This window comes from Colias croceus, chromosome 18 (genome assembly GCF_905220415.1).
Source record: "Colias croceus chromosome 18, ilColCroc2.1".
NCBI classification, from domain to species: domain Eukaryota; kingdom Metazoa; phylum Arthropoda; class Insecta; order Lepidoptera; family Pieridae; genus Colias; species Colias croceus.
The window spans coordinates 3,799,729-3,817,475 of NC_059554.1; the positions used below are offsets into that span (position 1 = coordinate 3,799,729).

General features: G+C 32.3%; 1 protein-coding gene across 6 annotated transcripts in view; it reads right to left on the bottom strand.

Annotated features, from left to right (window-relative positions):
* LOC123699578 overlaps nt 1-17,747 on the bottom strand; it is a 159,789-nt gene that overhangs the window by 18,800 nt on the left and 123,242 nt on the right. For all 6 annotated transcript variants that reach the window (XM_045646558.1, XM_045646559.1, XM_045646555.1 and 3 more), the window contains 4 exons: nt 12,728-12,867; nt 3,352-3,470; nt 1,389-1,522; nt 918-1,015 (listed from right to left, as the gene is read on the bottom strand). In XM_045646558.1, coding sequence (XP_045502514.1) covers nt 918-1,015; nt 1,389-1,522; nt 3,352-3,470; nt 12,728-12,867 — 491 coding nt within the window. The remainder of the gene's footprint in view (nt 1-917; nt 1,016-1,388; nt 1,523-3,351; nt 3,471-12,727; nt 12,868-17,747) is intronic.

Sequence of the window (17,747 nt, forward strand, 5' to 3'; positions counted from 1 at the left end):
TCCTTTTAACTGCATCTATTTTGTTTTCAGATCCAAAGGCAATATCAGTGGCTTACGATCAGAAGTGATTATAATTTATACTTTTCTGGTTGTAAATAGAATTTGTTACGACTGGGTCACGTGAGATATTATTCGACAAATCGTTTGTTCTAGCATTTTCGTCTACAAATTGCCACTCGTCTATCCCATATGAATCGCTGAACGAATTTTTAAACATTTTCACAAAGAAATACGTTCATAAAGGTAGCACGACCCTAATTTTTTCTGCTATTGTGAAATATCAAATATCTATTAATGCCAAAAATGCGTCAAAGCACTTTTGCGTTTTTAATGACGAATTAAAATAATATTATTTTAAGCTTTAATAAGAGTTGTATATACCATTGTATTTTATGTTCTATGCATGAAATGCTATGAGTCTGGGCTTTTTTAAGGATGAATTTTGAAATGTCAAAAAGGCTTTAATCTTGCTTTAATATAAAGGCTTCAACAGATGCGCACTGTTGTAAGAGCTTTGGATGAACATAGAGTCCAGCCGTGCGCGATAATCCGCACACAATAAACTAAAGCCAGCTCTAGGATTTGAAATAATAAGTATTAGTGGTAGAAATGCGACCACAAAATCTGTGTGTCAAAATGTCTAACCAAATTATGGAATGCTATAAATGGTACGGTATCTGAAACTATCAACTTCTTGCTCCTACATTAAAGGGCAGATGTATTTGTAAATTATTACAAAGAAATAAGTATAGATTATAATAGATGTAATAAAAATGTATTTCAAAACGACGTGCGAATTCGCATTCGAATTTTAAGGATATCATTTTTTATGGCATGGCATTTGATTACACAAAGAACAAAACAGTTATACAACGTTTAAAAAAAAAATTGTTCATGGATGTATAAAACAAACTCACATCTGAGTGCAGGACAGCACGCGCGGGCGAAGGCGAGGCGGGCGAGACGCCGCGCGCCGAATTCGCGTCACGTTCCGCGACGCTCTCCGCGCTGCCGGCTGAAACGAGCGAGCGCTGTGACATGTGCTATTGCGAGATTAGTTTTGTAGCTGTGGTAGTTTGCTTGCTGCAATGTTGTGTTATAGTGTCTTGGAAACAATGTGTATTTTATAATTTTCAATATTATGTTAAGGAGGGTTTAATTAAATTAAAATAGCAGTTTAGTAATAGTGCATGTTCAAAGTAGAAGCGTGATTAACATTAAATATTTTAAACTAAAACTTTTAAAAAATATTCTTTCGTATAATAATAAATTATTCGTGTGTGAGGAAAATATGCAACTGTTGCATAATGCATTGTATACATTATAAAATTAGGCCAGTGAAACGAGCAAGTAAAATATTTTATTAATCTTTTTATACTGAATCTTACTTTTTTCTGGATGTGGTTGGTGGTGGTTCTCCGTGTGCCGGCGCAGTGACCGCGCGTCGCAGTACGACTTGCCGCATCCATCCGCTTTGCATTCGTACGGCTTCTTGTTTCGATGTGTCAACATATGGCCATTTCTAAACAAAGCGAGATTTCGACATTCAATTAATGACGTAGAGGTTTTGCTAGAGCTTATATTATTAGAATCGCACAATTAACATTGCCTTATATTAAAGTATTGAAAGCGTTAGTTTAGATTACATAAGACGACTTTTCAAAATAAATAATTAAAAATGCTTCATTAAAGCCATAAGGAATCGAATCAAATTATAGAAACACAATCGTTTTCAAATATTGGACTCGTAGGCTGTAGCACAAGGTAAAAGACATTGGCTGTAAGTAGTTGTATCGATGTATCTTCAATACGCTCACAATTCACACGTGACCCGAACAGATGGTAATGTATGTATGGAGGATGGGTAAGATGTAGGTCAGCGGATAACATGGCCACTTTACTCAATACAGGCATTATAAACATGATGACGTCATTAATATTCATGCGGGGTGCGAGCTTCGACGATTAAGGGGACACCTTGTGCATCCAACATGTGCTTATGGATTCACCGAGCGCGTCACAATTATTTTACAATTTTTGTTACTTATCACCCCTCTTTGTAAAAAGTAGAGACTATAAAATTTATTTCAGATTTTTGTAGTTGGGATGTATATCTGATTGATGACGCGAATGTTTCTGGTTGAATGGCTTGTTATTAACTATTTCACGCAAAATAGCTAACCCGATTTCAATAACATTGCATGCAGATATAGATTATAGTCTGGATTCGAAAATACGCTTCTAATAGATAATAATCAAATATCACAACTATAATATCGTTGGATGGAACTAGCTGAGTATTTTATTGAGTTTGCCTTGTAAAGTTCACGTTTATTACAATGGTTTACTTTAAATTGAAGATAATGTTTACTATGCAATAAAAGTATAGCAGTCTAATTTTTTGGTTACATATAATGCGATAAATCCCGTGTTCACGTACTGAAGATACGTAGGTATCTACGTAATTTCGCATTCCGAGAAAGTAATGAAATGATCAAATTAATAAAATTTAATTTGTAGGTATTAATCAGATAAATGTACGCATATCAGACAGTAGGCCCTAATTATGCATCGTCCCTCGGAAGTTGTAACGTGGCGGGTTGCTTCATGAATCCGGCAGGCGGTAATCATACCTCATTACATATACGGTGATTCATCAAGACGAAACTGGGGGAAATTTGGAGCTATATTAAAGAGAAAAAAGGGACACACCGTGTCATTGATTAAATTAGGGTAATTATGTGAAGGTAGTATATATAATATAGTAGCAGTAATTTAGATTTTTAAACGTTCAGCACTAATACATATCGACTATAGTTAATCCATATATATTAGTAAAGTGATGTTGTTAAAATCCATAATGTAATGTATCTCTATACAGGGTTACTTGTAAAACACCAGCAACCTCGCAGGACAAGATAGCTAACATCATAAGTAACAACATTTGTTCTACGGCTTTTGATAAATTGTTAGATTTTATTTTCATACAAAAATAAATTTTCATTTAATTTTCCGTTTAATTATTATAAACTCTACGCGCATTCCAAAAATTACGTAAACAAGAAGCGAACGGGAGGGGAAAGGGGGAGTCGCGTCGTCATTTCGATAATGAATTAGAACATAGACTTACAAATGTTAGGAGAGTTCAAAATCATTTAAAAATAATTTATTGCGTTATGCCAAAAGTCGTAGATCAAATGTTGTTACTTATGATGCTAGCTATCTTGTCCTGCGAGGTTGCCGGTGTTTAACAAATAACCCTGTATATTTTATAATATGCCCCAAATGTAATTCTTAATATTCTGGTTCTTCATTTGAAGTAAATATATTTATTACAAAGAAAATACTCACAGATGATCCTGTCTCTTGAACGCCTTCGCGCAGGTAATGCACACGTATTTGCGCTCATCGCTGTGCGTTAGCTTGTGCTTTGCGAGAGCGGATGCATTGCCAAAAACTTTGTTGCATACCTGCATAAGGAATTTTGCTTTATATGAAGTTTTCAGTAGGTTGTAAGCACTTTTCTTCTGTAAAACATGGTAAAACGGAGCATCTTAGGAATATTAAAATTATTAATGTTAAATGCGAATAATGTAATAAGTTTTAAGAAATATATTCATAATCTACAAATAAATACATATACATTCAATTGTATTGTTTTAATGTAAAAATTATCAAGTCATCCCTTATAATCAAATGTGATGTGTATAACTTGAATCTCTATCAGCCTGGATGACTTTACAGACGTCCTTCAGAGTAAACCCCATTGTCTTAAAGATTTCTTGTGTCTCGAGAGAATTGTTTTGGGGGCGGATTACACCGTATTAATTAAAGAGCCGAAGTCTTATAAGTACTAATTTCTCTAAGGATGCCTTGAGGAGTAAACTTCGAATGGAAGGTAAAAATTGATTTATTACGTACTTTAGGTTGAAAATGTTTATTTTATGTTGATTTTATGTTACAATATTAAATAGTAGGTTAGTAATAGCTATTTAAAACTTTTTTTGTATTATCTACAGTTAATTTAATGAATTCAGGTAACTGAAATCAAGCTATGAATTTGACACATGAGACTTTTGGTTACTGTAGGTAATTGAAACCAATTTTTTTCCTCTAATATTCATACGATGAATCCAATGGAATTTTCCGTAACATAATATTATATTGGGCTGTTGCTATTTAAAACACGTTGGCATATTGGGAGCATGTCGTCTTATAACTTTTCGGTAAATATGAATAAAATAGATATTTCCCATGGGACGTTCTTTAGACCCGAAACCTGGGTCCCGTTACACATCCATCTAATATAATAGACGTATAAAATGCGTTATAGCTTCCCGATACAGGATATGCTAGCTTATCACATGCTATATCAATATTTACGGTGCACGATATTATTTTATTGGCGCATAAAGTTCCTAACTCGCCCAACAATTTTCAATCTTAGCATAACTACAATATATTGTTAAGTGGAAGTCGTTGTTTATGTATAAATAAAAGTTTATGGAGGAATATGTGTTTACGGAAAAACAATTAATAATCTTAGTTACTACTAAGTTAGTCACTACTAAGTTAGTCACTTACTAGTGAAAAAAGAAATTATTTGTAGTAATAATTGTAATTTTTTAATCACGTAAAAGTTCAACAAAAATGTTATCTCAATCTTAAAATTCAATTGGTATTATATTAAACTGAACTATTATGTATCTTACTGTTATCTATATTATTGCTCTATCTATAATATAGTATAAGTCAAGTAGAGCACAGTCTCACACTTTAATACCCGATTTCTTATTCCTGACCTCGTTTAGTATTCAGTGTATATATCGTTTAACTGATATTATATATAAGGTTCAGCTTATGCTAAGAAGTTATTACCATCCGAGTTAAGCTGACTCCCCACAGCAAAATTTTACGGAACACCGCTGAGTAAACGTATGCAAATGGAGACTTTATGTCTTCATCACTTTATACGAATTTCCGCAAGCGTGTGATCAAATAAAATATATCTGGCGGTACCCGTTTGCAGCAGACATTTTATAAAACGGTTGTATGACCTAATTCCTTAGTGGCCTACATCGTAGAATGTTTGTAAAAATTAAATGCTGTCACATGTTACTCCTATTAATTTTACTAACGAATTTTCAGTGCTTACCCTTGAAACGAGTTTCGTTTTTTTAACATACTGTACTGTACTGAACATACTTGTTTTAAGCTCACTTTTTATTTTTAATGAGAATTTTCTGTATAAAGAGAAACTTTCTGCTGAAGAGTATATTAATTCATAGTACGACAAATTGAATATATTATTTACTAAAATAGGAGATCTTTTACTTAATTATTTTCGGAGCACTTTGTGTTTCGGAGATATACAGAATGGAATTGTAATGTTTTCGTTAGCATTACCTGAGACACTGTCACAGCATGTTACAAATAAAACGTCAGGATTTTAGGATCACGAGATCCATTTTTCCTGTGTCATATTTTCAGTGAAAAATATGAGACGGCATAAAAGGATCATCGTCAGACAGCCGCACACTAACGTTAAAGCTAGGCGACAGAACATTGCGCACGCATCAAATTATATTGATACCATAATCTCTTTACTATATTTAGATTATAAGTTACATATTTATTTTGCATTTATGTGCCAAACTATATTTATAAATATGAAATATTAACGAAGTAGAACCTTCACTAAACAACAAAACATTAAGTTTTTTGTTGATGTGTTATTTTCTTATAATTCAAGTTTACATTATTTTTAATGCAAATGGACATCACTATAGTTGACCAATCCAAATGAAAGCCCAGCCAGTCTTGCAACAGCAAGTATTATCATACGATGTTATCTGACAAAGTAATACGAAGAGGACAATGTAGAGTGCTAAAAACAAAAAAATGTTGGGATTTACTGTATAGTAGATGCTGCGGCTTCACTGCACCGTAGTTAATTCATTATACAACTGTGTAATATCTCTTTAGGTGATTTGCAATGTAAATGTTATATCGAGGTGAGTTTAATTCTGCTTTAAAATGTGAATATTTTTTGAAATGCTACTTTAATACTACCTACATACATTTAGAGATGATTTTTTTAAACCAATTTTAGCTTTATCAACCGCGAGTGTTGATATATTTTTTAATGTTGCATAAATTAATTTTATTACTAGAAAAACCATAATAATATAATAATTAAAACGTGCAAAATAACACGGACAACGCAGAGATAATATATTCGATTGTATTCTATATAAATTTAATAACTGTTCCTTAATGTAATATCTCAATGTTTTCTCCTTTTTCCGATCACAGCGGCTTGGTTTTACCGTGAATTGAATTGAAAATGGGATGAGTGCCGCTTGTTTATAGATTCTGTTTTACGACGTGGCCCAAAATATTTCATTAACCATCTACCAGACATAAAAAGTTTAGCCATTACGTCGATTTTGTTGATAAAGGCCTCGTTATGAAGCATACTTCATAATAAGTTAATATAATCAATAAAGTATAATATCTTCAAAGAGTACACAACTGTGTGACGACATAAATATTTGTAATATAGTAATTAAGAATTTGTTAAGAATCATAAATATTGACAGCTCATATTGCTTATGCGCTTATGCAATGTTTATCAAAAGCTTCCCTAAGCAATTAGTAATTGGCAATTGCAACTATATCTAAACCTGCAATAATTGTTCATTACACATCAGATAGATCACTGGCCACAATTAATTAATAAGCTCATTATCGGGGACGTCATTGTATCTGATACCCGTGATGCGACAGGCTAATGAGAGCATTGAACATCGAATATCGATCCTGCCTTAGTTACTACTCACGTTACACGTCATCGTTAATTGGACGATATCACCAGGGATAAGGTTAGTAGAACCAGCTTAAAGAAAGGGGGCCGCTTGCAGAATAAGGTATATTCTCCTAGGTACGATATACAAATGCCTGTGACTATGCTATGGATTTGGCTACCAAGGTTTTAGTGGGTAAAAATCCCACATTCCACCAAAAGCTAGAGTCTTTTGAATATCTCATTAGCAAAAAAGGCATATCACTCGTTGGACGACGATACTAATAGTTTGCATCATTAACTAATGTTGTTGTTTTACCAAATCGTTTCACTAAAGTGCTGATATTTAAGTCAAAAATACATTTGGCTAGTTTAAGATAATAGTTATATTCCAAAAATAAAATAACATACTAAAAGCGTACGTCTAAAATAGTAATAACGTAGAGAAGAGATTTGGGTGAATATAAAGTCGCAGACACATTTTGTTCAGGTCACTAGTTCTTGAAATAAATAAGATGCTCATATTCACGTATAAAATATAATATAAGATTAGGCTTACAGGTTGGCTTTGATATTTATTTTTAATTATATATTAGTAATTATTGTCAAGGTTGATAATATAAGATAATTTAGCTATATTTACACAATAATAATCTTAGAATGTGAAACAAAAAACAAATAAAGTTTTTCATTGTTACGTTCGCAGCAAGATAAAACCACGTATCTTATTTAGAGCAAACAATGAAGTCGGTAGTTGGCAATAATCGTCGGAATTTGGACGACGAAATGTTCTCTTATTTTTCCATTTGAAAAGTCCTGACGAGGCGCTATTTGTGTTTTTCTCCGGACTTTATTTTTGTTATTTCCACGGTGCTGCGTTGATTTAGGCAGATTCGCAACGATTTGAAGGCGTGGACAATAATCTACCACTTGCTTCCTTTAGATACGATCTATTTCATATTCTGTATTATGTTTCCGAAATTTACAGCGGAGTAAACTAAAATGAATGTTTATATTTGTTGCGCTGAATTTCATAGACAGTGCTGTAGTACACCAGTTAAAGCGAAATGGTTGTTAAGCAAACACAGTTTGAAACTGATACATAAGCTCCATTATAAACTTGCTCGAAATACCTGATCGAGTTGGAGCTTACCTGTGGTTTCAGTGGATAGATTTAGATACGAATACATTTAAAGAAAATGTGTAATAGAATTAATTTGGTTCTAATTTATAACGGTATTAATTTACGAATCTTTATTATTAGCATTTTAAATTGAGTAATTATTTTGGTTTATTTATTAACGCCTTTTATGTTTTTTTACACTCCAGTGACTTACAGCTCACAGGTTATACTGTAATGAAAAAAAACTGTATACCTACACAAACTAAACAAAACTATACAGTGACATAAGCGCAGCTGTACACTTTGCCTCTATACCCCCGTTTCACGTGCTCTATTTTTAGGCAACATCATCTTTACATAAATTTACATTCCCCTCTAAAAGATTTGCTCAAAACATGACATGACACTATCTTTTTGTTTTATTAACTTATTTCCTTGATCCTTATTTAAAATCTCGCTTCGTAGTAGTAATGTTAAAATAACTCGAAGCAATTTCGTAAGCCCCACTTAAGCACTCTGCTACGTTGTCATTTTTGCAGAATAATCCTCGTCATCCTCAAATTTACTTTAGGCGTCAGTCCAAAAGTATATTATTATTTATATAACAGACGTCCATTCTGGTTGTTTAACTAACCGTAACACATTTCCTCTGCCCCTGTCATAAAAACTGACCTTTTTCTCTTTTACGGTCACATGGACAATTGGGAAAATATAATGTGAATTTGTCAAGAAAATCCAACACCTCGTAGATTGGATCAAGTTTACCTTTTTAGAAAAACAACAACGTAGTAGAAAGACGGAGATTAGGTTCGGCTCGAGTATGCCTCCCGCAGAGCCGAGTGCGTGCGTCCGAGTTCCGAAGGGGGATAAGCGCCACACGAACCAAGCTTAACAATAAAACGCCTCTCTATAAAAAGTTAGCGTACAAAATTCCCTTTATATTACACACCTGATTGTCTAAGAATTTATTTTATCCCTATTGATCGATTAGGGTCCGTTAAGTAAAATACGCGTAAGTGGCAATTGCGATACAGAAACAACGTACATATAAGACAGTTGTGTTAGGAGACCACTAAACTATACGTTTTATTTTTTAAGATTCCTAGAAAAATATTCTATGTTATCGTGTGCTAACCAACAAACATTATATTAATATTTAATAACGGGAACCTGTTCATTTCAGCAGTGTAACAATTGGACAAACTTGTGCGGTAACTACACTAAATTTTAGTGTCAGCAAGACCACAAGCGACCGTGGTGGGATTACCTGGAGTGGTTTGGCTGTCTGCCTAGCGCTTCTATTGAGGACAAGTTTAATATGAGCGAGCCGTGATACCCTCCACGTAATTTCCTTTTGTTATTGTTTGTAATAAGGTCTTTATTCCTCCACATAAGTATTTAGCGTGAATTCAATGAGATATTTAATAACATGAACAATACAGTTTCGTTGAAAGCGAAAATAAGCTTATTTTTTTTTAGAAGCAATATTGTTATTATATTGTCGAGTTTTATTTTGATATACATAAGCAAGAATGTATGTAGAAAGCTTATCACGAGCTGGCAGACGCCCAAGAGCCGAGGCTCAGGTCTGGCTTTGCGTTGGACCACGGCTCAAGTCCAGTTAACTTTATGCTATGAAATAATACATAATATGTATTTAGTTTTGTGGTTTTCATGTTTATTGAATTAACTAGTCGAAGGAAACGCTAATGTTTATACACAGCGAGCAATTAGCTTAAAATTGGCTCATTATCTTTGTATTATTAAAGACAACAAATCATACAATATATAGACTAAAAAACATTGCCATCTAAGAAAACATAATAAATTGTTTTTATTAGGTTGAACAACAACAAGGTGCTGATAAACAAAAAGTTGTAAAAACTTAAGCAATGACATTAAGCATTCGGAGAGCGTTTGGTCTTATTAACTCTCCGATCACGAAGTGTCGAATTAAATAAGAATCTCATATAATTTGTACCGAAAAACCGGAGTTATCACATAATTTGATTTTCTGCTGTGTGGATTTGTTTGGGATAAATTATTTATTAGGTATTTTATTTATGTGAATAATAAAAGGTGAATATTATTTATGTTATTTTTTATAAAAAATTATGTGGTGATATAATTATTATTATAATTTATGAATCAGAAGGCTTTACGAGATAACATTTCAACTACATATTTATATTCCCAGAATGTTCATAGCTTAAATATTTAAAGTAAACTTATCATAATAGTATTGAATTGTTTATGCATTAATTGGATTGGAACGAAAATATCAGTTTGGCGGGTTTTCGTAATTGCTTGATTAATTATTAGTATGAAAGCGAGATGGGGTTAAAATGAGATGAGGGTCGGCCAAGATCCACGAGCGACATCAATAAGCGTTAATTGGCAAGGACCATCAAGGCTATTAGCTAGACGAGCCAATTAGCGATATCAGTTGGAATCTCATCCGATTCCGTTTATATTCGTATCCTGATTATAACTTACTTATCATAGCTCTTTGACGGGGCGTCGATAATATTAGTTACGTGTACTTGCATAGTATGTACATTGCACTATAGGTTATTGGATTTAGATATAATGATTGTTTCAATAATTACTTATCTACTATACATGAGTTGTCAATGTAAGATGTCTATGAAAATAGTAGGTAAAATGAGAAGATAATTTAAGTCCCACTTTTATAACAAACTGTACTAAAAAAATAAATAAAGATAAAACTCAACAAAAATCGTTGTTAATATAACTTAACAAGTAGTTGTTAATTAGAATCAACATCTACATGTTTTCATACTACTTAGTTCTCAACTGTTTTCAATGTTTTCCATAAAGTCTTAACGTACAAAAAGAAATAAAGAAAACGTCCTAGATATGTGTTGGATAATCCATATTACTCCATATCCTCTCTATTATAGTTAAGATAACAATGTGACAGCATAATAAAATACAACAGTATGGTTTCATTATTTTGAATACGAGTATTAGCTGTGCCGCGAAAGCGATCTCGTGGGGGCGATGTAGGTGCCTACAGTCTCTATCTTACGGTACAATAGGGGTGTAGGGGCCCGCCATCCCTTCTTTGTTTACATCCGACTGACCTACATACGATTCGGTATTCGTTCTCTATCCATTTCACGTTCTAACCTTCGTTTAACATCTATTGTTTACGAATAATCACAATAATAAACCTTGTACTAATGTACTAACATAAATTAACTGTATGTGGGCTCATTGTTTGACAAAACATAAAATACGCCACGATAATAATTATAATTGGTAGAGGTATAATTGTGTGGCGGTTAATGAAAACCCACGTTTATGAAATTACGGTTTCAAATTAATGTTTAATTAAAATGTATTTAAATAAAATGTTATAACCATTTTATAATAGTATCACTATTAAGGAAATGTATGTTGGAAGAAATTCAGTTAATTCATATTAGAATCAACATTTATTATATTTTTCGAAATATAACATTTACAGTGAGAACCATGCTCACCTAGCGCTCGCGAAAAATATTCGAAATGGGGCTAAATGCGTTAATAAGTATTTAAATTCATAAAAGATGCTCGCGTAAAATATAGCCCAATCAATAATAATCTTATTTATCACGTTTATCACACGTAAAGTAGTTATGTACTGTTTGTATTGAAAGCAGTTAGGTACAAAACTTATTCGATTAAATATAATTATATTGATAAGAATATTTTTATATCAGAGTAAAAAGAGTAAAAAAGCACTTATATTTTATAGAGCTACTAACAATAATAGTACCTATATTGTACTACGATTATCGAAAAATATAAAAGACCATACCAAATAATTGCAAACTTACTTGAATGATGTTAATTCGTGAAGTTCCAGTGATAATAGATAAAGGAGTAAATCTTAACGCCCTAACCTTAATAGGGCGCCTCCGCAATAGATTACAATCTTAATAACGTTCACCAGTCTGCACTGCTTAGAATTTGTATTTTACGGATATTAATCACAAACATATTATTATATGCCGAATGACATTAAGTAATAATAATTCTTAAAAAAACCATTAACACTACAATACATATATATTTTTTATTTTTTTATTTGTGAGCAGTATTTTTTTTGTTGACATTCATTTTTATTTCAACCTATTAATAATTAAAAACCTTAAGAATAAGAAGTATAAAATAAATATAAATTCTGTTTTTACCTAGGTATTCACTTTTATTTTATATCACATTAAATTACTGAAGCTGACTAAATATAATGATTGACATCACGATTCTATTTTGCTCTATTGGTATATCTAAACGTGTGTGCAATGTGCATGTATCGTAATATTATGATTGCGTTGCGATTCGCATCGACTGTATATAATAATATACACATAATGATTGTAACAAAGAAGACAAATAGAAGCAATCATCTCGGTCTATCGGTCGTTACAGAGCGGAAACTAACCGGAACACCGACACGTCTATATGACGTGCCTCACTTTTACAAGACGGACCCCTGCTGTTGTTTTCATTTTCCTCGTATTGATTGTGTTTCTATGTCACAAAAATATATGATTTTCATTAAAACATAATGACTGCGGAAATTGATTTAACGTAACAGAAATGCGAAACACAATCGACTCTTGGTTTCATTCCAATTTGGTTATGTTGTTTGACGAAATTATATTTGGGGAGGAAAACATGAGTCGCTATTTTGAACGTAGAGAATTTGAATTGTGTTTAAAAATTCCTAAATAGATTAAAAAGCTGAAGATCTGTTGTTTTTCTTTTATCCATTACAATATACAAACTTGGCACTGCTGGGGTCCTTGTCGGTTAGGCGACGCTGGTTTTGGCCGGACCTTCCTCGTGAGCGGGCGGGAGTCGATGCCCGTCAGCGCTACAGAGACCGTTGTGATGCCGCCCACGCTCAATGATGGTGTTTTGCAGTCTGTGGTCAATATAACATAATGTTAAAGAAAAAAAACAAATTTAATTATTTGAAGTGATTTTTTTTAGGACTTGGTATAAACGGCATTCTAGTTATTAAGATATTTTACAAGAATTGTTAAAAATTATGTCACATATTCTTATAGACTTCGTATTTTTATAATTTATACGAAAAGCTTATGAATTTTGATATTGAATTCTAACAGAAATGGTCTAGCATGCATTTCCATCTGCAAAAGGTAAACTTTCAAAAAACCATAAAATATATATTTATAGTGCAGGTAATACTTCTACCTAACCTAATAAATTCCTGGCCATTTTTTAAGAGCCCACTTTTGTAGAATTGTTACCACCCTGCACTTTGTAGATAGTGAGTAATAAAATATCCACGAATGGGTGCAATTAGGAGAGAATTACTTCGTTATATTTACTTAGTTCAGTCGAGTGTAACGATATTTTAAAAGTGAACATTTACCCACATATCCATATTAACTTTAAACAACAAATATTGGCCTTAAAACTAAACAGGATGTGATATTTGATAGCAGTATAAACGTTGAAATTCGGATAGTTTTCATTAATACAACCGTCCGTGGTATTCCTATATGAGAGAGATGTTTATACAAAAACGTTTAGACTCTAAACATATTTGCCGTTTAAAAATAATATCGAAAGCATAACTCCGACTAAAATATGTTATGAATTTGGCGCTGGAACTCAATTACTGGCTGAGTAATCCCAATAATTAAAGCGGGCTAGAAAGATTTTTGCGCTCATTGTGGCGTTTAAATCTGAAATTAAATTTCACAAAGAAAATTACACCTCATATGAATTAATTGCGTTTTATGTGATTGTAATGTCAACATATAAAAATAATTTTATGATAGAGATAGGTAGGTACCTATAATTTCGTTTTCCGTACATGTTAAACAAACAACTTCTTATCTTAAAATGCAGTAAAGATTCAAACGATTAATCACCATCTCTATAATACAAATAGGCTCATATAAAATAACTAGTATACATTATTAACATTAAGAGAACCTACATTAGCGTTCGTAGTTCCCATTACTTGTACAGTTCAAGCCACCGATTTGCATTTCATCGCAGGCCGCGGCTGTAATATTACCCTTCAATATACATATATGTATGTAAATTGTTCATATTCGTACATATACACTATTCAATTATGTAGATATATGTTTTGTGTGGTTCTATGTATTAAAAATTAACATGTCAGAGTATTTATAAACTAATTCGAACATCTAGTAATGTTGTTATACCCGTTCGTAATAAATAAGGAAGTAAATTTTACGTAAGGGAAAATAATCATGTTTCTTCACATTAAAGCTGATGTGCACTGATATAAATCACTAGCGGTCTACAAAGTGGACCTTTGTCACTGAATGGAGGTCATTAGTTTGTTTATGTTTGCGCGAGCTAGCCATCTGTCTTGGTTGGCCGATTCCTTCTAATGGAACGCACGAAAAATGATGCCCCATTATTTACGATTCGACTAGTATTTGTAACAAAACCACGGATAGGTATGTGAGACGAAAGCTGGTGAATCTAAAAACAAGGCAATATTAATTGTGACATTACAATATTAATTGTTATTAGTGCGAAATGAATAGATAACCTTACCGTAAACAACTTTGTTATGCTCATAATTGCAGTAGTTAGGCTAGCCGTATCTCATGTAATAAAAGTTGTTTAAAATTATTTATAGTTGTGAGGTTAACTATACAATGTATTAAAAGAGATGTGTTTTGATTTAATTACATTTTCCTGTAAACCACGTAATTCAGTCTTTGTCCTGAGCTTTTGAACATTAAGTGCTTTTGTCTTCATTACCAAAAATTATATAATTTTAATTTCGTGTTAAGTTACACCTCTATACTTATTAAAGTGAAACTTTTATTACATCGTCTCAAACTTTTTGGTCTGTGTAGCGCATGTCGCGTGACGCACGATACGTACGATAATTATCGTACAAATACGATAATTTTTAGTTAAATGTCTATAGTGTGAAAAAAAGTTTCACTTTTACCGTGGTTTCATAAAACCACACAACATTTTTTTTCTTATTAATGGGTTTATTTATGAACTCCATCCACAAACTCAATACAAATAGCCAAGTTATTAATATCATGATTGCTTAAATTAGGTATGTCTCTACGCAAGGAATCTGTTGGAGTGATTAATAAACATATTGAGAGCCATTTGAGCGATGAAATTGTATCGCTTTACTCTGGAGACTAACAAGATGCAGGACTCTGAAACTAGGTATAATTGCACTTCTCGTATTATATGAGAAATGAAGATATAACTTTGTGTAATTCAAATAGTTTATAGAGTAGTTACTAAGGGTTCAGATTCCAATTTATCTATTTCAAGCACCTACATAATGTGTATTTGCTAAAATGACAATCAGACGATCCAAGTTTGGTGTGGTTTGATACTGAAATTGTGAATTTTGTATATGTTGTTAAAAATTCGCTAAACGCATTTGTTTTACTTTTTTCTTATAATAGATGGTGAAGTTTACGTACCAAGGTGGTTAACTAGGTTACCTTATAGACAGTTTCTCTTGGAGACATATTTTTATAGACAATATAAAAATATAGATTGTTTTTAAATATGCTTCAATATCTTGCTTTTCTATAACTTCACTTCATTGCCATTTGAACATTATAATAATTTTTCATTAAATGTATCGATAACTTAAAATTTCAATTTAATTCAAAGGATTATACGTTGCAATACAAAAGTCATTTAAAATCAGTTACATTCGGTTATTGAAATGATTAAACCAGAATGCAGTTGAAACTGGAGAGCGTGCTTCCATTCATTTTCAAACTATTTCGATTTTATTACAGTAAATATTTCATCGAAAAATTCCAGCCGTATATTTAATTTCGTAGCCATATTTCATTCACTCGGGAAACTTCGATTAACGAGCATAGATTAATTTGTTTACACATTTATTTTGGCTTGATTAAAACCGTTTGTATGTTTTCATATTTAATATCTACATTTTAAATATATTTGACATGGCTGAATACGTGTTTAATTACTGTGTGCACGTCATAACTTATTAATGTAGATAGAAAATTGATATAAGCGTTCAATTTGAACAAATTGATAATAAACGTATGTAATCATCATGTTTTGATAGAGACCGATAATATTATATTTTATTGGACATTGATTAGCATAAACATGCTAATAAACTTCATTCGTAACATTCACAATGGCAACTGTTTCTTTTTCTATGGGAGATCCCTAAAAATAAAAAGATCACCAGTCAAGAATACGCGTATAGAAACAGAGAGATGCCGCGAATAACAAAAACAGACTCAAATTGAGGATTTCCGCGTGGAAGTCAGTGAAAAATGGTTTTACATATCCACATGCCAAACTATTTTTATTCAACTGTCTTTTAAAACAGAAAATGTATGATTTATAAAATAAACTTCTTGACAACTAAGAACTTTTGAAAGTTTTCGCATCGCACGATTTATGAATTTTGCAATACTCGTGTACACTCATGTATATGAAACAGTTAAGTTAAAGTTGGCATTTTATTGCAGACAGTATTAAGTTCCCTTCGTTTATTTTATGAGTTGGTTGTTAAAGTTGTATGAGTTAATGAGAACGCTCCCAAGAGGCCTGCGTACAGGCTCAAGTATGGCACATGTATTAAAGTTTAAAATGTTCTATGTTTATGGCTCAACTTTGCCTCCTATTAAAATAATATTCACTTAAAAATTATGTAAATAATAAAAAAAATAATGTTAATGAAGGTAACATGTATTACAACAATGAAGTCCAAATAGAACAGTTCAGAGTTATTCACAAGCTCGTTTAATTATTTCATAATATTAGTTGACAAGAGTACAATGTAACTTCCACTCTGTAATTCACTTGCCACACCACGTAGGGAAAATTACAATATTAAACTTCAACAATCATAACATGCTGCTGGTTCAAATTTACCCTAATACCTCAAAATGTTATATTTCACATGATGGAATATGGATACAATCAATTGAATGAATTCGGTTTTCAATTACTATATAATTTAGTGCATATTATGGCGGGTTCATTCGGTACGCATATTCATAGCACAAAAGCCAATATCGGCTTTGTATTCCGCAAAACAAAACAATCATGACAGAAAATACCAAGTGATTCAATTTCACACATCACAAGTTCAAATATAGCAAACACTATCGTCGGGGCGCAAAAACGCTGCATGAAAATAGGCATTTATGATTCGTCATAAAATTGTCTCTGGGCCAAAATAGCAGACAAAGGAGTGGATAAAGGTAGAGATGGGAAAATTATTCATATTTGTGACCCGGCGTACGGATCGCGTTCCGCGCCCCGAGCGCTTTCGAGAAACCCTAGTTCTATTTCGTTACTGATGAATATAACCGAATGCCTGAAGTAAACAAGCCTGGTTTGTTGTTATAACATTATTAACAATTTATGCTTTTTCTCTAAATAAACCAAAATGACAAATCTGGTTGCTATGAGCAGGTATTAACATACGGAATGAGCTTTTGTATTTTTCAAATTTCAATATTCATTATTTTTATATTTTGTTGAATTTTGATACAAAAAAATATAAGTCAATCTTTATACACAAGCAGAAGTATATTAAATTACTGATACAACAAACATTATATTAACTATAGCTTTTTCAAAAGAAGCTTTTAAATTAACATACGTTGGTATTTGCCGTGGATATTTAAGTTCATATCACGATCACGCACGAGTTTCAAATTTCAGAGTAATAAGAAATTTTAATCTCGTTAGTCGAGTTCACATATCTGCCTTTCAGAAGTTGGAGTACGACATGTTAGAGTGACTTAA